The sequence below is a fragment of the Capricornis sumatraensis genome, chromosome 5 (assembly GCF_032405125.1).
Source record: "Capricornis sumatraensis isolate serow.1 chromosome 5, serow.2, whole genome shotgun sequence".
Taxonomy (NCBI): Eukaryota; Metazoa; Chordata; class Mammalia; order Artiodactyla; family Bovidae; genus Capricornis; species Capricornis sumatraensis.
Genome location: NC_091073.1, coordinates 37524980 through 37543092, shown reverse-complemented (window position 1 = coordinate 37543092; position 18113 = coordinate 37524980). Strand labels below are relative to the sequence as shown.

At 38.6% G+C, this 18113-nt stretch overlaps 1 protein-coding gene across 1 annotated transcript in view; it reads left to right on the top strand.

Annotated features, from left to right (window-relative positions):
• LOC138079684 (mitochondrial glutathione transporter SLC25A40-like) overlaps positions 1–18113 on the top strand; it is a 57192-nt gene that overhangs the window by 25589 nt on the left and 13490 nt on the right. Inside the window, 5 exon segments of the mRNA XM_068972390.1 lie at positions 534–672; positions 714–939; positions 3088–3155; positions 5552–5680; positions 9969–10141. Of these exon segments, the coding sequence (XP_068828491.1) occupies positions 534–672; positions 714–939; positions 3088–3155; positions 5552–5680; positions 9969–10141 (735 nt within the window).

The following is an 18113-nucleotide window of genomic DNA, read 5'->3' as shown; positions in this document are numbered from 1 at the left end:
ATGTTTTTCTGATACATCTTTATTATCTCAAAGTCTTTTATCTGAATGTAGTATAGCCACCTTTCAGCTTGCAGCTTTTAGCTTTCTCATAGTAGTGTTTATGTAGCCTATCTTTTTCCATTCTTTTACTCAAAGATGGTGATACAGTTCTGTCTTGTTCTGTCACCCTCTGTGACCCCTTGAACTGCCAGGCTCTTCTGTCCATGGGATTCTCCAGGCAAGAATATTGGAGCAGGTTGCCATTTCCTACTCAGGGGATCTTCCTGACCCAGGGATCGAACCTGTATTGGCAGGTGGATTCTTTACTGCTATCGCCACCTGGGAAGCCCTAGAGACTCCACAGATAGGATGCAGATGGCTGTTAATGTAGTAACTTTTAATCGGAAAGTTTAGTCCTTTAATATAACTTTTCATATGGTTGGAGTATTAATCTATTTTTGTATATTTTTCTAATTGTTCCCTTCTTTCCTCCTTTCCTGTTATTGGTTTGAATTTTAATAACATTATATTGATTCCTCAATTCCCGTTTCTAGGCAAACGGTTCTTCAAAAGTGTTTCACATTGGGCATATCTCATGTGCGTGGCATTGTCTGTCCTTTGTTCTGATCATCTTTTCAAGGCTGTTTGGAGAGTGAATGACTTTGGAAGATACAGGCATCCTTACTCCCCGTTGTAAGTGGTTTGGTCCCCTGAAGTCATGTTTCCTCCCCTAGAGTGCATCCACTGTGTGTTAAGGTGTCATCTAGCCGTCTTCACACTGCCTGTGGAAACTGGGGCTCAGGATGCAGGGATGAGAATGCTGATACTCTGCCTGCTGCTGTTGCTGTGACGATGAACTTTATGTCTCACCCCAGAGAGTTTCGTCGTTACCTGTGCTCTCATGATGCCATGCAGGCCGACTTGCTGACTCGCAAGTGGAGTGGATCTCGGGCCCCTCATGTCCTGACACCCTTACCCCCTCCCCTTCATCTGTGTTGTTGCCTCACAGATGGCACATCCTCGTACTTTACAGATGCCACGGTTCACAGAATTTTCAACTTAAATAGTCTTATGTCTTTTAAATAGTTAAAAAAGAAATACATATTTTACCTGTAACTATATATTTACCACCTCTTTTGTCCTTCCTCCCTTTCTTAAGATGGTAGTTACATGGTGCCACCATGACCCTTGACCCTAAAGAACTTCTTTCAGCATTTCTTTAATGAAGGTATTTTGGCAGTGTAATCTCTAAGTTTTTGTTCTATAGAAGTGTCTTTAAAAAGCATTTTTGACATGTGTTTGGCAGCATACAGAATTCTGGCTTGCTTATTTTTTTAGCACCTTAAATGTGTCATTACATTGTCGTTTGGCCTTTCATGTGTCTGCTGAGAAGCTGGTCTTCATTTAATCATCCTTTTCCTGTATGTATTTTGTCATTTTCCTCTACTATTTTTTGTTTTGTTTTTTATTAACTTGGTGTTTTTTTTTTTTCGGGGGGGGGGAACCCTGTCAACTGATACCTTTTATTAATTCAGGGAGGTTTTTGCTCATCATTTCATCAGGTAATTTCCTATTCTGTTTTCTTTCCTTTTCTCTATGACTCTATATTTCCCCTCAGGTCTCTGAGCCTCTGATCATTTTTCTAAAGTTTTGGGTTTTTTTTTATTTGGCCATGCCACATGGGTTGCTGGATCACAGTCCCAGACCAGGGATTGAACTGGACCATCGGCAGTGAAAGCATAGAGTCTTAACCACTGGACCATGGAGAAGTTCCCATTTTTCTTCATTCGTTTTCTCTTCCTTCTTCCGATTTAATTTTATATTTGTCTTCAGTGACTCCGTGATGTCTCCTTTCTGCTGTTAAGCCCACTTAGTTAATTTTTCATTTCAGGTTCAGAATTTTCACTTGGCAGTTTAACAGTGATTATTTCCTTGCTGAATTCCAAATTTGTCCACGTACTATGGACCCATCATCTTTGTAACCCTTGCACATGTTTATAATAGGTGTTTTGGAGTTCTTGTCTGCAGATAGCATCATCTTAATCATGTCTGTGCTGATTTCTGATGACTACTTTTTCGTTTGTTTCTTTTTATGTCTAATGAATTTTAATTGGATAGTGAGCATTATGAAGAATGCCTTGTAAAGACTCTGGGTTCTTTTATATTCTTCCCAAGAGTCCGTTCTGCTCTAAAAGGCAGTTAACTTTGGCCAGATTCAGACTTCGCACTCAGGCACCACTGTGGGGGGCTGCAGCTGAAATTCCCATCCTGTCTGCCATCCACGGGGTGTCTGGTTTGTTTTTTGTTGTCTTCTTCTGGGGCTGCACAATTGAGTGGTGAGCCGCATCTTGGGGCTGACTTTGTCTCTAAATTCAAGGGCTTAGGTCCTCTGGAGAAGAAAATGGCAACTCACTCCAGTGTTCTTGCCTGGAGAATTCCATGGACAGAGGAATCTGGAGGGCTACAATCCGTGGGGTGGCAGAGTCAGACATGACTGAGCGACTAAAACGGCAACAACATCATGTCCTCTGTAGCCTCTTTACCTAGGATTTCCCTTCCAACTTTCTGATTAGTTTACGAGCCTAAACTCTGGTGTTTGCTATCTCAAGCAAGTAAATGTACTGTTCCTTGCAGCTCCCATCGGCAAAAAGCTGTAAATGTGCAAACCTCATTCATGGCACTTTGACTTTTAACAGAAGCTTCCTTCTAGCTTCTACTTGCTTTTTGTTCTTCCTGAGAGGTTTCAAATATTGGGTTTAAATAATGTTCTCTCAGATTTCATAATTGGAGAAGAGAGTTATTCTAACTTTCTGCCATCCCTCCACTTCCTTTTTATAATAATCTTCAAAACACATTGCTTCTTAGCCCTAAGTAGAACAATCCCAAGCTGAGTAATGTAGGTTTATTTTGTAAGCAGGAACTTTCATTTAGAAATGCTTCATTTGTGTCTGAAAGTCGAGAAAAATTCTTTTTTCCTTTTTAAACAATGGGTGTATATAAATCTGGGAAGCTTTTATTTTAGAAATAAATGCTTAAAAGAATCAAATACCAATTATCACTATAAGCTTTTTTGTATATTTTGACCACTTTTTTCTATTACAATTTTAGGATGCTTTTTTGAAAATCATTCTAAATGAGAGCATTAAATCCCTATGGAGTGGCCTTCCTCATACGTTGTAAGTTGAAATTTAGTGTTTTTCTTACTTAGTGATGGTGGTGGTTTTGTTTTGCCTTATCAGTATGATGGGACAACATCATGCATGTTAATATCAGAACTTTTCATTTTCTAGAGCATTGTTTTGTGACTCTCACACTACCCCACATTTGATGAGTTGCTAGAAGGACTCACAGGATGTATACTTATGTCTGTGGTTTATTACCGCAAAAGGCACGAAGTGGAATCAGTAAGGAGAAAAGGCATGAAGCGGAATCAATGAGGGGAGAGGCATGAAGCAGAATCAGTGAGGGGAGAGGCTCAACAGGAGCTGGCCAGGTGGAGTCCTCCCAAGACCCCGCTTGTGACACGTAGGGCGCATGCTGCCTCTCCCAGCCCCGGGCCACTGCGGCAAGTGCAGGGGTTCAGCCTTACCCACACTTGAATCTGAGTCTAGGGTTTGCACTGGGGGCTGATGATATAGCATGCTGTGTCCATGACTGGCTGTGGTTACTGAAACTCCAGCCCCACAAAAAGTGGTAGATGTTTACCAAAACTCACATCAGTTGCACAAATCAATGCAGGCAAGTTGGTTTAGTGCTCCAGACATACAGAAAAGCCTTGTTACAGGGAGTATTTCAAGGGCTAAATTCCTTGAAGATGACCCAAGGTCAAGTAGACAAATAGGACCTCCTGAAGATACTGGATTTGGGGCACAAGCATTCTTTATCTTTTCATGTTCAGAAATTAAGAAATTAGTGTTCATTTGAGTTTTTATTTTACTAAGATAATGAGAGATACTGTGCTATTTATACTTCTTTTCCAGATAATTAAATTCTGTACTAACTAGCTATTACATGAATTCATATGACAAGCTGCTGCTGCTGCTAAGTTGCTTCAGTTGTGTCCGATTCTGTGCAACCCCTTGGACAGCAGCAAGCTAGTAAGGCTGAATGTAAAAATTCCAATTAATACCTTGCCTTTCTCTGCCTCACTTTTCTGATTTATCTTGTTATGGAGCACATTAGTCAGTTTTGAGGCATATACTCTAAACAGTGCCTAAGGTTGTAAGGTTGGTGCTAGATCCAGGAGCAGCAGTCAGTCCTGTTCCTAAGTTCTCATCACCACACTTCACTGTCGAGTATTAGGTGTTGCCACGTGTGGTCTGTGATAGTCCTTTGGTTAGACCAGAAACAGAGACCAGTTTCTTGTTGTGTTAAATCTTTATGACATGATAGTACCTTCAACTTTGTGTTTAATTAATAACTCCCTCTTGATATTTTCATTTGAAAGAATGTCATTGGAATTTGCTTTAAGTATATATAATTCTGGTGACATTATTTTCAATTATAAGCAGGTATGACATGGTCCACAGTTCAAAAGTATTTTATAATTTTATATATTTTTTACAAGGAATTTTTACAAGATGTTTTACTTTAGTGATTTTCATGTTACCGTAATGTATGTAGTTGGGAATGAAGACCAGACACAGAATAAGTCAAGATGACTTATTTGTCTTTTCATATTTATGACCTGACTGGATGCTCTAAACTTACCTTCTCTACTACATTACAAATCTCTGGGGAGCAGAAACCTAATTTACATCTTTTTGTTGCCTAAGTTCAGTTCAGTTCAGTAGCTCAGTCATGTCTGACTCTGAGACCCCATTAATTGCAGCACACCATTGAGTCGGTGATGCCATCCAGCCATCTCATCCTCTGTCATCCCCTTTTCCTCCTGCCCCCAATCTCTCCCAGCATCAGAGTCTTTTCCAATGAGTCAACACTTCACATGAGGTGGCCAAAGTACTGGAGTTTCAGCTTTAGCATCATTCCTTCCGAAGAACACCCAGGACTGATCTCCTTTAGAATGGACTGGTAGGATCTCCTTGCAGTTCAGGGGACTCTCAAGAGTCTTCTCTAACACCACAGTTCAAAAGCATAACTTCTTCGGTGCTCAGCTTTCTTCACAGTCCAACTCTCACATCCATACATGACTACTGGAAAAACCATAGCCTTCTAAGTTAAACACTGCTAATTCTTAAAGAAAAATTGATCTCATAGCTGATTTGCTGTGGTTTTCAGCTTCTGTAAAATAGAAGGATCTTCATTTTGTACTTCCCAGGTGGTGCAGTTGGTAAAGAACCCACCTGCCAGTGCAGGAGACACAAGAGATGTGGGTTTGATACCTGGGTCAGGAAGAGCCCCTGGAGAAGGAAATGTCAACACACTCTGGTATACTTGCCTGGGAAATCCCATGGACAGAGGAGCGTGGCGGGCTGCAGTCCATGGGGTCTCAGAGAGTCTGATATGACTGAATACATATGCACTATGACTGTACCTTGTGCTTTATAATATCGTAAGAATATGTTTCTGCCTTTTGATAGTGTTGGACCAATCTTTTCGTTTGTTCTAACAGAGTGATGGCAGTTCCTGCCACAGTTATTTATTTTACCTGCTATGATCAATTAACTGCTCTTCTGAGATCTAAATTAGGAGAAAATGAAAGCCGCATACCAATCGTTGCTGGAATCGTGGCCAGACGTAAGTAATAAATTCAGAATATTCTCATTCTGATTTCTACTTAAAGCTTGCTTTATTTTTTTTTTTTTTTTTTTGCTTTGTTTTTGCTTGTTTACTTTTTTTTTTTTTTAATTTTAAAATCTTTAATTTTTACATGTGTTCCCAAACATGAACCCCCCTCCCACCTCCCTCCCCATAACATCTCAGTGAGTCATCCCCATGCACCAACCCCAAGCATGCTGTATCCTGCGTCAGACATAGACTGGCAATTCAATTCTTACATGATAGTATACATGATAGAATGCCATTCTCCCAAATCATCCCACCCTCTCCCTCTCCCTCTGAGTCCAAAAGTCCGTTATACACAGCTGTGTCTTTTTTCCTGTCTTGCATACAGGGTCGTCATTGCCATCTTTCTAAATTCCATATATATGTGTTAGTATACTGTATTGGTGTTTTTCTTTCTGGCTTACTTCACTCTGTATAATCGGCTCCAGTTTCATCCATCTCAACAGAACTGATTCAAATGTATTCTTTTTAATGGCTGAGTAATACTCCATTGTGTATATGTACCACAGCTTTCTTATCCATTCATCTGCTGATGGACATCTAGGTTGTTTCCATGTCCTGGCTATTATAAACAGTGCTGCGATGAACATTGGGGTACATGTGTCTCTTTCAATTCTGGTTTCCTCGGTGTGTATGCCCAGCAGTGGGATTGCTGGGTCATAAGGTAGTTCTATTTGCAATTTTTTAAGGAATCTCCACACTGTTCTCCATAGTGGCTGTACTAGTTTGCATTCCCACCAACAGTGTAGGAGGGTTCCCTTTTCTCCACACCCTCTCCAGCATTTATTGCTTGCAGATTTTTGGATCGCAGCCATTCTGACTGGTGTGAAGTGGTACCTCATTGTGGTTTTGATTTGCATTTCTCTGATAATGAGTGATGTTGAGCATCTTTTCATGTGTTTGTTAGCCATCTGTATGTCTTCTTTGGAGAAATGTCTATTTAGTTCTTTGGCCCATTTTTTGATTGGGTCGTTTATTTTTCTGGAATTGAGCTGCATAAGTTGCTTGTATATTTTTGAGATTAGTTGTTTGTCAGTTGCTTCATTTGCTATTATTTTCTCCCATTCAGAAGGCTGTCTTTTCACCTTGCTTATAGTTTCCTTTGTTGTGCAGAAGCTTTTAATTTTAATTAGATCCCATTTGTTTATTTTTGCTTTTATTTCCAGAATTCTGGGAGGTGGATCATAGAGGATCCTGCTGTGATGTATGTCTGAGAGTGTTTTGCCTATGTTCTCCTCTAGGAGTTTTATAGTTTCTGGTCTTACATTTAGATCTTTAATCCATTTTGAGTTTATTTTTGTGTGCGGTGTTAGAAAGTGATCTAGTTTCATTCTTTTACAAGTGGTTGACCAGTTTTCCCAGCACCACTTGTTAAAGAGATTGTCTTTACTCCATTGTATATTCTTGCCTCCTTTGTCAAAGATAAGGTGTCCATATATGTGTGGATTTATCTCTGGGCTTTCTATTTTGTTCCATTGATCTATATGTCTGTCTTTATGCCAGTACCATACTGTTTTGATGACTGTGGCTTTGTAGTATAGCCTGAAGTCAGGCAAGTTGATTCCTCCAGTTCCATTCTTCTTTCTCAAGATTGCTTTGGCAATTCGAGGTTTTTTGTATTTCCATACAAATCTTGAAATTATTTGTTCTAGTTCTGTGAAAAATATGGCTGGTAGCTTGATAGGGATTGCATTGAATTTGTAAATTGCTTTGGGTAGTATACTCATTTTCACTATATTGATTCTTCCAATCCATGAGCATGGTATATTTCTCCATCTATTAGTGTCCTCTTTGATTTCTTTCATCAGTGTTTTATAGTTTTCTATATATAGGTCTTTAGTTTCTTTGGGTAGATATATTCCTAAGTATTTTATTCTTTTCATTGCAATGGTGAATGGAATTGTTTCCTTAATTTCTTTTTCTACTTTCTCATTATTAGTGTATAGGAATGCAAGGGATTTCTGTGTGTTGATTTTATATCCTGCAACTTTACTATATTCATTGATGAGCTCTAGTAATTTTCTGGTGGAGTCTTTAGGGTTTTCCATGTAGAGGATCATGTCGTCTGCAAACAGTGAGAGTTTTACTTCTTCTTTTCCAATTTGGATTCCTTTGATTTCTTTTTCTGCTCTGATTGCTGTGGCCAAAACTTCCAGAACTATGTTGAATAGTAGCGGTGAAAGTGGACACCCTTGTCTTGTTCCTGACTTTAGGGGAAATGCTTTCAATTTTTCACCATTGAGGATAATGTTTGCTGTGGGTTTGTCATATATAGCTTTTATTATGTTGAGGTATGTTCCTTCTATTCCTGCTTTCTGGAGAGTTTTTATCATAAATGGATGTTGAATTTTGTCAAAGGCCTTCTCTGCATCTATTGAGATAATCATATGGTTTTTATTTTTCAATTTGTTAATGTGGTGAATTACATTGATTGATTTGCGGATATTGAAGAATCCTTGCATCCCTGGGATAAAGCCCACTTGGTCATGGTGTATGATCTTTTTAATGTGTTGTTGGATTCTGATTGCTAGAATTTTGTTGAGGATTTTTGCATCTATGTTCATCAGTGATATTGGCCTGTAGTTTTCTTTTTTTGTGGCATCTTTGTCAGGTTTTGGTATTAGGGTGATGGTGGCCTCATAGAATGAGTTTGGAAGTTTACCTTCCTCTGCAATTTTCTGGAAGAGTTTGAGTAGGATAGGTGTTAGCTCTTCTCGAAATTTTTGGTAGAATTCAGCTGTGAAGCCGTCTGGACCTGGGCTTTTGTTTGCTGGAAGATTTCTGATTACAGTTTCAATTTCCGTGCTTGTGATGGGTCTGTTAAGATTTTCTATTTCTTCCTGGTTCAGTTTTGGAAAATTGTACTTTTCTAAGAATTTGTCCATTTCTTCCACGTTGTCCAAACGCAAACTTTAAATGATACATTAGATCAGTTAGACCTAATTGATATCTATAGGACATTTCACCCCAAAACAACGAATTTCACCTTTTTTTCAAGTGCTCATGGAACCTTCTCCAGGATAGATCACATCCTGGGCCACAAATCTAAACTTGATAAATTCAAAAAAATCGAAATCATTCCAAGCATCTTTTCTGACCATAATGCATTAAGATTAGATCTCAATTACAGGAGAAAAACTACTAAAAATTCCAACATATGGAGGTTGAACAACACACTTCTGAATAACCAACAAATCACAGAAGAAATCAAAAAAGAAATCAAAATATGCATAGAAACTAATGAAAATGAAAACACAACAACCCAAAACCTGTGGGACACTATAAAAGCAGTGCTAAGAGGAAAGTTCATAGCAATACAGGCATACCTCAAGAAACAAGAAAAAAGTCAAATAAATAACCTAACTCTACAACTAAAGCAACTAGAAAAGGAAGAATTGGAGAACCCCAGAGTTAGTAGAAGGAAAGAAATCTTAAAAATTAGGGCAGAAATAAATGCTAAAGAAACAAAAGAGACCATAGCAAAAATCAACAAAGCCAAAAGCTGGTTCTTTGAAAGGATAAATAAAATTGACAAACCACTAGCCAGACTCATCAAGAAGCAAAGAGAGAAAAATCAAATCAATAAAATTAGAAATGAAAATGGAGAGATCACAACAGACAACACAGAAATACAAAGGATCATAAGAGACTACTATCAGCAGTTGTAAAGCTTGCTTTAAAATGTTTACATTCGTGGAGAATTTCAAGTAGAGTATTGGTGATGGTTTATTTTGCATTGTAGTTTGTCCTCATATGTCGACACCTATGGTCTAGCGGTCACATTGTGTGGTGACTGCCGTCAGAACCAGACGGGATCAGCCTATCCCGTTAATTCTTGGACAGAGTCTCAGATGTGAGATTGTAGACCTTAGATACTAGATTTTAGGATAATAACACAGAGTCTAATTAATGCCAGAGTCTTTCATCATTTTCTGTATACACTCTGAGATTCAGAGTTTAATCAGAAGGACATTTTTCTCTGTGTAGTGGAAGTAAGGTTTATAATAGTCCTGGTTGATGTATAATGGCTGTGGACCTGCTCTTGAAAGAGTAAGGTATGTGAAATACCTCTATCAAGGAAAAAAATCTGAGCCAGTATGTTGCCATCATGAGATACTAGACACAGTTTGCAGACATTTCAGAATAAAATTTTAAAATATAAAGATGCATGAAATAATCATTTCTGCAAGCATGTTTTCGTAATGCATGGCTTGCTTTTGTTGTATTCGCTTGTTTTGTACCAGTTGGTGCAGGACTATAATAAGTCCACTGGAATTGATCAGAACAAAGATGCAATCTAAGAAGTTTTCTTATGAGGAACTGCTTCGATTTGTCAGCAAGAAAGTATCTGAAGATGGTTGGATTTCCCTCTGGAGGGGCTGGGCTCCTACCATTCTTAGAGATGTGCCATCCTCAGGTAGGACTTATCTGCTACATTTTAAGTAGCTTTGTATGTACCACTTTTAAATCAAGGAAATGCTAGACTCTTTAAGGTTAAAGGTATGTTACTGTCTTAGATGATCACACACACCTCGTTCAGTGTGGCTTTCTCAGATCTTGATGAGTATTTATTTGATCAACGGTTTCTGTTTCAAGCCTGGTTTTCTTTTCTCTTTGTGTTTTCTTTCTTTTTAAATATCAATTGGTGACTACTCATATTTAGGTAATACAAGCTACCTTTAAAATTATTGTAAAGAAGTCATAATTAGTAAGATATGTAAAGTACTACAAATCAAAATATTATAACATTTAAGACCACCTGTGAATTATATTGATGCCTACTTATTTCAATATTAACAATCTCCCCACTTGAGTGCGTGTCTTCTAGGGACTATTATAAATCATTTCAAGATTGTGCTAATCATTGAATTATGAAGAGGGAGAAAATCATGAAGAAATACAAAATTAACAACTTATAGAATGTGCATACTTCAGTAGTACTTCTCTTGTGAAACTAATGTTTCCATTTAAAACCTGGAAGAAATAATTCTTGAGAACCATTGTATTAACATTCCACATTCTTTTTTAAAAAATATAAATGTATTTATTTTAATTGGGGTTAATTACTTTACAATATTGTATTGGTTTTGCCATACATCAACATGAATCCACCACAGGTATACACGTTTTCCCCATCCTGCAACCCCTCCCTCCTCCATCCCCATACCATCCCTCTGGGTCATCCCAGTGCACCAGCCCCAAGCATCCAGTATCATGCATCAAACCTGGATTGGCAATTCGTTTCATTTATGATATTATACATGTTTCAAAGCCATTCTCCCAAATCATCCCACTCTCGCCCTCTCCCACAGAGTCTAAAAGACTGTTCTATACATCTGTGTCTCTTTTGCTGTCTCGCATACAGGCTTATCATTACCATCTTTCTAAATTCCATATATATGCGTTAGTATACTGTATTAGTGTTTATCTTTCTGGCTTACTTCACTCTGTATAATCGGCTCCAGTTTCATCCACCTCATTAGAACTGATTCAAATGTATTTTTTTAATGGCTGAGTAATACTCCATTGTGTATATGTACCACAGCTTTCTTATCCATTCATCTGCTGATGGACATCTAGGTTGCTTTCATGTCCTGGCTATTGTAAACAGTGCGGCAATGAACATTGAGGTACACGTATCTCTTTCAATTCTGGTTTCCCCAGTGTGTATGCCCAGCAGTGGGATTGCTGGGTCATAAGGCAGTCCTATTTGCAGTTTTTAAGGAATCTCCACACTGTTCTCCATAGTGGCTGTACTAGTTTGCATTCCCACCAACAGTGTAAGAGGGTTCCTTTTTCTCCACACCCTCTCCAACACTTATTGCTTGTAGACTTTTCAATAGCAGCCATTCTGACTGGCATGAGATGGTACCTCATTGTGGTTTTGATTTGCATTTCTCTGATAATGAGTGATGTTGAGCATCTTTTCATGTGTTTGTTAGCCATCTGTATGTCTTCTTTGGAGAAATGTCTATTTAGTTCTTTGGCCCATTTTTTGATTGGGTCGTTTATTTTTCTGGAATTGAGCTGTAGGAGTTGCTTGTATATTTTTGAGATTAGTTGTTTGTCAGTTGCTTCATTTGGTATTATTTTCTCCCATTCTGAAGGCTGTCTTTTCACCTTATAGTTTCCTTTGTTGTGCAGAAGCTTTTAATTTTAATTAGGCCCCATTTGTTTATTTTTGCTTTTATTTCCAGTATTTTGGGAGGTGGGTCATAGAGGATCCTGCTGTGATGTATGTCGGAGAGTGTTTTGCCTATGTTCTCCTCTAGGAGTTTTATAGTTTCTAGTCTTACGTTTAGATCTTTAATCCATTTTGAGTTTATTTTTGTGAATGGTGTTAGAAAGTGTTCTAGTTTCATTCTTTTACAAGTGGTTGACCAGTTTTCCTAGCACCACTTGTTAAAGAGATTGTCTTTAATCCATTGTATATTCTTGCCTCCTCTGTCGAAGATAAGGTGTCCATAGGTGTGTGGATTTATCTCTGGGCTTTCTATTTTGTTCCATTGATCTATATTTCTGTCTTTGTGCCAGTACCATACTGTCTTGATGACTGTGGCTTTGTAGTAGAGCCTGAAGTCAGGCAGGTTGATTCTTTCAGTTCCATTCTTCTTTCTCAAGATTGCTTTGGCTATTCGAGGTTTTCTCTATTTCCATACAAATTGTGAAATTATTTGTTCTAGCTCTGTGAAAAATACCACTGGTAGCTTGATAGGGATGGAATTGAATCTGTAGATTGCTTTGGGTAGTATACTCATTTTCACTATATTGATTCTTCCGATCTATGAACATGGTATATTTCTCCATCTATTAGTGTCCTCTTTGATTTCTTTCATCAGTGTTTTATAGTTTTCTATATATAGGTCTTTAGTTTCTTTAGGTAGATATATTCGTAAGTATTTTATTCTTTTTGTTGCAATGGTGAATGAAATTGTTTCCTTAATTTTGCTTTCTATTTTCTATTAGTGTATAGGAATACAAGAGATTTCTGTGTGTTGATTTTATATCCTGCAACGTTACTGTATTCATTAATTAGCTCTAGTAATTTTCGGGTTGGGTCTTTAGGGTTTTCTATGTAGAGGATCATGTCATCTGCAAACAGTGAGAGTTTTACTTCTTCTTTTCCAATTTGGATTCCTTTTATTTCTTTTTCTGCTCTGATTCCTGTGGCCAAAACTTCCAGAACTATGTTGAGTAGTAGTTGTGACAGTGGGCACCCTTGTCTTGTTCCTGACTTTAGGGGAAATGCTTTCAATTTTTCACCATTGAGGATAATGTTTGCTGTGGGTTTGTCATATATAGCTTTTATTATGTTGAGGTGGGTTCCTTCTATTCCTGCTTTCTGGAGAGTTTTTTTTTTTTATCATAAATGGATGTTGAATTTTGTCAAAGGCTTTCTCTGCATCTTTTGAGATAATCATATGGTTTTTATTTTTCAACATTGATTGATTTGTGGATATTGAAGAATCCTTGCATCCCTGGGATAAAGCCCAGTTGGTCATGGTGTATGATCTTTTTAATGTGTTGTTGGATTCTGATTGCTAGAATTTTGTTAAGGATTTTTGCATCTGTGTTCATCAGTGATATTGGCCTGTAGTTTTCTTTTTTTGTAGCATCTTTGTCAGGTTTTGGTGTTAGGGTGATGGTGGCCTCATAGAATGAGTTTGGAAGTTTCCCTTCCTCTGCAGTTTTCTGGAAGAGTTTGAGTAGGATAGATGTTAGCTCTTCTCTAAATTTTTGGTAGAATTCAGCTGTGAAGCTGTCTGGACCCGGGCTTTTGTTTGCTGGAAGATTTCTGATTACAGTTTCAATTTCCATGCTTATGATGGGTCTATTAAGATTTTCTATTTCTTCCTGGTTCAGTTTTGGGAAGTTGCACTTTTCTAAGAATTTGTCCATTTCTTCTATGTTGTCCATTTTATTGGCATATAATTGCTGATAGTAGTCTCTTATGATCCTATGTATTTCTGTGTTGTCTGTTGTGATCTCTCCATTTTCATTTCTAATTTTATTGATTTGATTTTTCTCCCTTTGTTTCCTGATGAGTCTGGCTAATGATTTGTTAATTTTATTTATCTTTTCAAAGAACCAGCTTTTGGCTTTGTTGATTTATGCTATGGTCACTTTTGTTTATTTTGCATTTATTTCTGCCCTAATTGTTAAGATTTCTTTCCTTCTACTAACCCTGGGGTTCTTCATTTCTTCCTTTTCTAGTTGTTTTAGGTGTACAGTTAGGTTATTTATTTTACTTCTCTCTTGTTTCTTGAGGTATGCCTGTATTGCTACGAACTTTCCCCTTAGCGCTGCTTTTACAGTGTCCCACAGGTTTGCAGTTGTTGTATTTTCATTTTCATTCATTTCTATGCATATTTTGATTTCTTTTTTGATTTCTTTTGTGATTTGTTGGTTATTCAGCAGCGTGTTGTTCAGCCTCCATATGTTGAAATTTTTAATAGTTTTTCTTTGGTAATTGAGATCTAATCTTACTGCATTATGGTCAGAAAAGATGCTTGGAATGATTTCAGTTTTTTTGAATTTACCAAGCCTAGATTTATGGCCCTGGATGTGATCTATCCTGGAGAAGGTTCTGTGTGCACTTGAGAAAAAGGTGAAATTCATTATTTTGGGGTGAAATGTCCTATAGATATCAATTAGGTCTAACTGGTCTATTGTATCATTTAAAGTTTGTGTTTCCCTGTTAATTTTCTGTTTAGTTGATCTATCCATAGGTGAGAGTGGGCTATTAAGGTCTCCCACTATTATTGTGTTATTGTTAATTTCCCCTTTCATACTTGCTAGCATTTGTCCTACAGATTGTGGTGCTTCTATGTTGGGTGCATATATATTTATAATTGTTATATCTTCTTCTTGGATTGATCCTTTGATCATAATGTAGTGTCCTTCTTTGTCTCTTTTCATAGCCTTTGTTTTAAAGTCTATTTTGTCTGATATGAGTATAGCTACTCCTGCTTTCTTTTGGTCTCTATTTGCATGGAAAATCTTTTTCCAGCCCTTCACTTTCAGTCTGTATGTGTCCCCTGTTTGAGGTGGGGCTCTTGTAGACAACATATATATGGGTCGTGTTTTTGTATCCATTCAGCCAGTCTTTGTCTTTTGGTTGGGGCATTCAACCTATTTACATTTAAGGTAATTATTGATAAGTATGATCCTGTTGCCATTTACTCTATTGTTTTGGGTTTGAGTTTATACACCCTTTCTGTGTTTCCTGTCTAGAGAATATCCTTTAGCATTTGTTGGAGAGCTGGTTTGGTGGTGCTGAATTCTCTCAGCTTTTGCTTGTCTGTAAAGCTTTTGATTTCTCCTTCATATTTGAATGAGATCCTTGCTGGGTACAGTAATCTGGGCTGTAGGTTATTTTCTTTCATCACTTTAAGTATGTCTTGCCATTCCCTCCTGGCCTGAAGAGTTTCTATCGAAAGATCAGCTGTAATCCTTTTGGGAATCCCCTTGTGTGTTATTTGTTGTTTTCCCCTTGCTGCTTCTAATATTTGTTCTTTGTGTTTGATCTTTGTTAATTTGATTAATATGTGTCTTGGGGTGTTTCACCTTGGGTTTATCCTGTTTGCAACTCTCTGGTTTTCTTGGACTTGGGTGATTATTTCCTTCCCTATTTTAGGGAAGTTTTCAACTCCTCAAGTATTTTCTCATGGTCTTTCTTTTTGTTTTCTTCTTTTGGGACTCCTATGATTCAAATGTTGGGGCATTTAACACTGTCCTGGAGGTCTCTGAGATTGCCCTCATTTCTTTTAATTTGTTTTTCTTTTTTCCTCTCTGATTCATTTATTTCCACCATTCTATCTTCTACTTCACTAATCCGATCTTCTGCCTCCATTATTCTACTATTTGTTGCCTCCAGAGTTTTGATCTCATTTATTGCATTATTCATTATATATTGACTCTCTTTTATTTCTTCTAGGTCCTTGTTAAACCTTTCTTGCATCTTCTCAATCCTTGTTTCCAGATTATTTATCTGTGATTCCATTTTGATTTCAAGATTTTGGATCATTTTCACTATCATTATTCGGAATTCTTTATCAGGTAGATTCCCTATCTCTTCCTCTTTTATTTGGTTTGATGGGCATTTATCCTGTCCCTTTACCTGCTGGGTATTCCTCTCTCTCTTCATCTTGTTTATATTGCTGAGTTTGGGGTGTCCTTTTTGTATTCTGGCAGTTTGTGGAGTTCTCTTTATTGTGGAGTTTCCTCGCTGTGGGTGGGGTTGTATCAGGGGCTTGTCAAGGTTTCTTGGTTAGGGAAGCTTGTGTCAGTGTTCTGGTGGGTGCAGCTGGATTTCTTCTCTCTGGAGTGCAATGAAGTGTCTAGTAATGAATTATGAGATGTCAGTGGTTTTGGAGTAACTTTGGGCACCCTGTATATTGGAGCTCAGGGCTGTAATCCTGTGTTGCTGGAGAATTTTCATGGTATGTCTTGCTCTGGAACTTGTTGGTCTTGGGTAGTGCTTGGTTTCAGTGTAGGTATGGAGGTGTTTGAAGAGCTCCTGTCAATTAATGTTCCCTGGAGTCAGGAGTTCTCTGGTGTTCTCAGGGTTTGGACTTAAGCCTCCTGCTTCTGGTTTTCTGTCTTATTTTTACAGTAGTGTCAAGACTTCTCCTATACAGCACCATTGATAAAACATCTAGTTGAAAGATGAAAAGTTTCTCCCCAATGAGAGACACCCAGAGAAGTTCGCAGAGTTACATGGAGAAGAGAAGAGCGAGGAGGGAGTTAGAGGTGACTCGAATGAGATGAGGTGGAATCAATAGAGGAGAGAGCAAGCTAGCCAGTAATCACTTTTTTATGTGCACTCCACTACTGGACTTCTCAGAGATGTTCATGGAGTTTTACAGAGAAGAGAAGAGGAAGGAAGGAGACAGAGGTGACCAGGAGGATAGAAGAGGGGAATCAAAAGGAGAGAGACAGATCCAGCCAGTAATCAGTTCCCTATGTGTTCTCCACCGTCTGGAACACACAGAAATTCACAGAGTTGGGTAGAGAAGAGAAGGGATAGGGAGGAGATACAGGCGACCTGGTGGAGAAAAAGGAGAGTCCAAAGGGGGAGAGAGCAGTCAAGCCAGTAATCTCACTCCCAAGTAATAATGGGTACTGAAGATTGGGTTCTTAAAGGTACAAAATTGATAACAAATACCAAAAAGCAAAGATTAAAAATCTAGAGTAGAGTTTGGAATTTCAAAAATACAATATTAAAGAAGAGAAAAAGAAAGAAAAAAAAGTCACAAAAATTATTTTAAAATATATATATATGAAGTTTGCTTTTAAAAAATAGGGTCTTTTTTTGCAAAGTAATAGTAGGTTATAAAGTGTAAATTAAAGGAGTCATAGAGGACTTAAAATTTTAAAAAATTTTAAAAAAGAATGATCGTAAAAATAGTAAAAATATATCTAGGACTTTCTCTGGTGTTGTCGGTATTGTGGGGTCAGTTCATTTTTTGATAGTTCCTTGGTCTGGCTTATATTTCTCAAGATTTATAGGCCCCTTCCTATGTAGTCAGTACTAATGACAGGATTTTAATCTATTGCACTTGTCACTTCCAAGGCAGTTCCCTCTGTTTTAGCTTCTTCTGGTTGCTGGTCTCTTCAGTGTCTGATTTCTGCCCTGACACAAGGGGGGCAGTGGTGCACACTTTTTTTAGGCTCACTTGTTCAGTCGTGCTGTGGGGAGGGAGGGACGCTGCAAACAAATAACACTGGCGTGTGCTCACAGTCCCTCCCCCACACTGGGCCTAACCCTGCTCACAGCGCATGTACCCTCCCTGCCCACACCGCTCAGGCTCTAGGTTGCTCCTCCAGGAACCGACCAAGGCTGGTCCTGCGTTTCATCCACCTCCCAGGTCTAAGCCACTCAGGTTCAGGCATTCTGGTAGTCCTCAGAGGCGCAGACTCGGTTGGGCCTGCATTTTGTGCCCTTCCCAAGTCTGAGCAGCTCAGGTGATGGTGTTTGGCGAGTGCAGTCGCTGCGACTTATCGCCTCCCCCGTCCCTGCTGCTCGGTTTTCTGGGTGTACAACCGGCGCACCTTCTCAGGCGGATGTTGACTGTCCAGAACCCCAAGAAGTCTTAGTTAGGAAAGAAGCCTGCTAACAGTTTTGTAGATAATGTCTCTCTGGGGCTGTGATTGCCCCCTTCCGGCTCTGGCTGTCTGTCAACCGGCAGGAGATGGTCTGCAGCTGGCTATCTCTGTTCAGTCCTTCGTTCTGTGTGCTGGCCTGCTGGTGTCTTAGGTTAGGGCTGGCTTTTCGCGTGGCAGTTATCCCACAGTCTGGTTTGCTAGCTGAAGTTAGTTCACTCAGATTGCACTGGGGGCATTCAGGCCAAATCCTTACTGTAAGCAATGCAGCCTGCGCCTCTCTG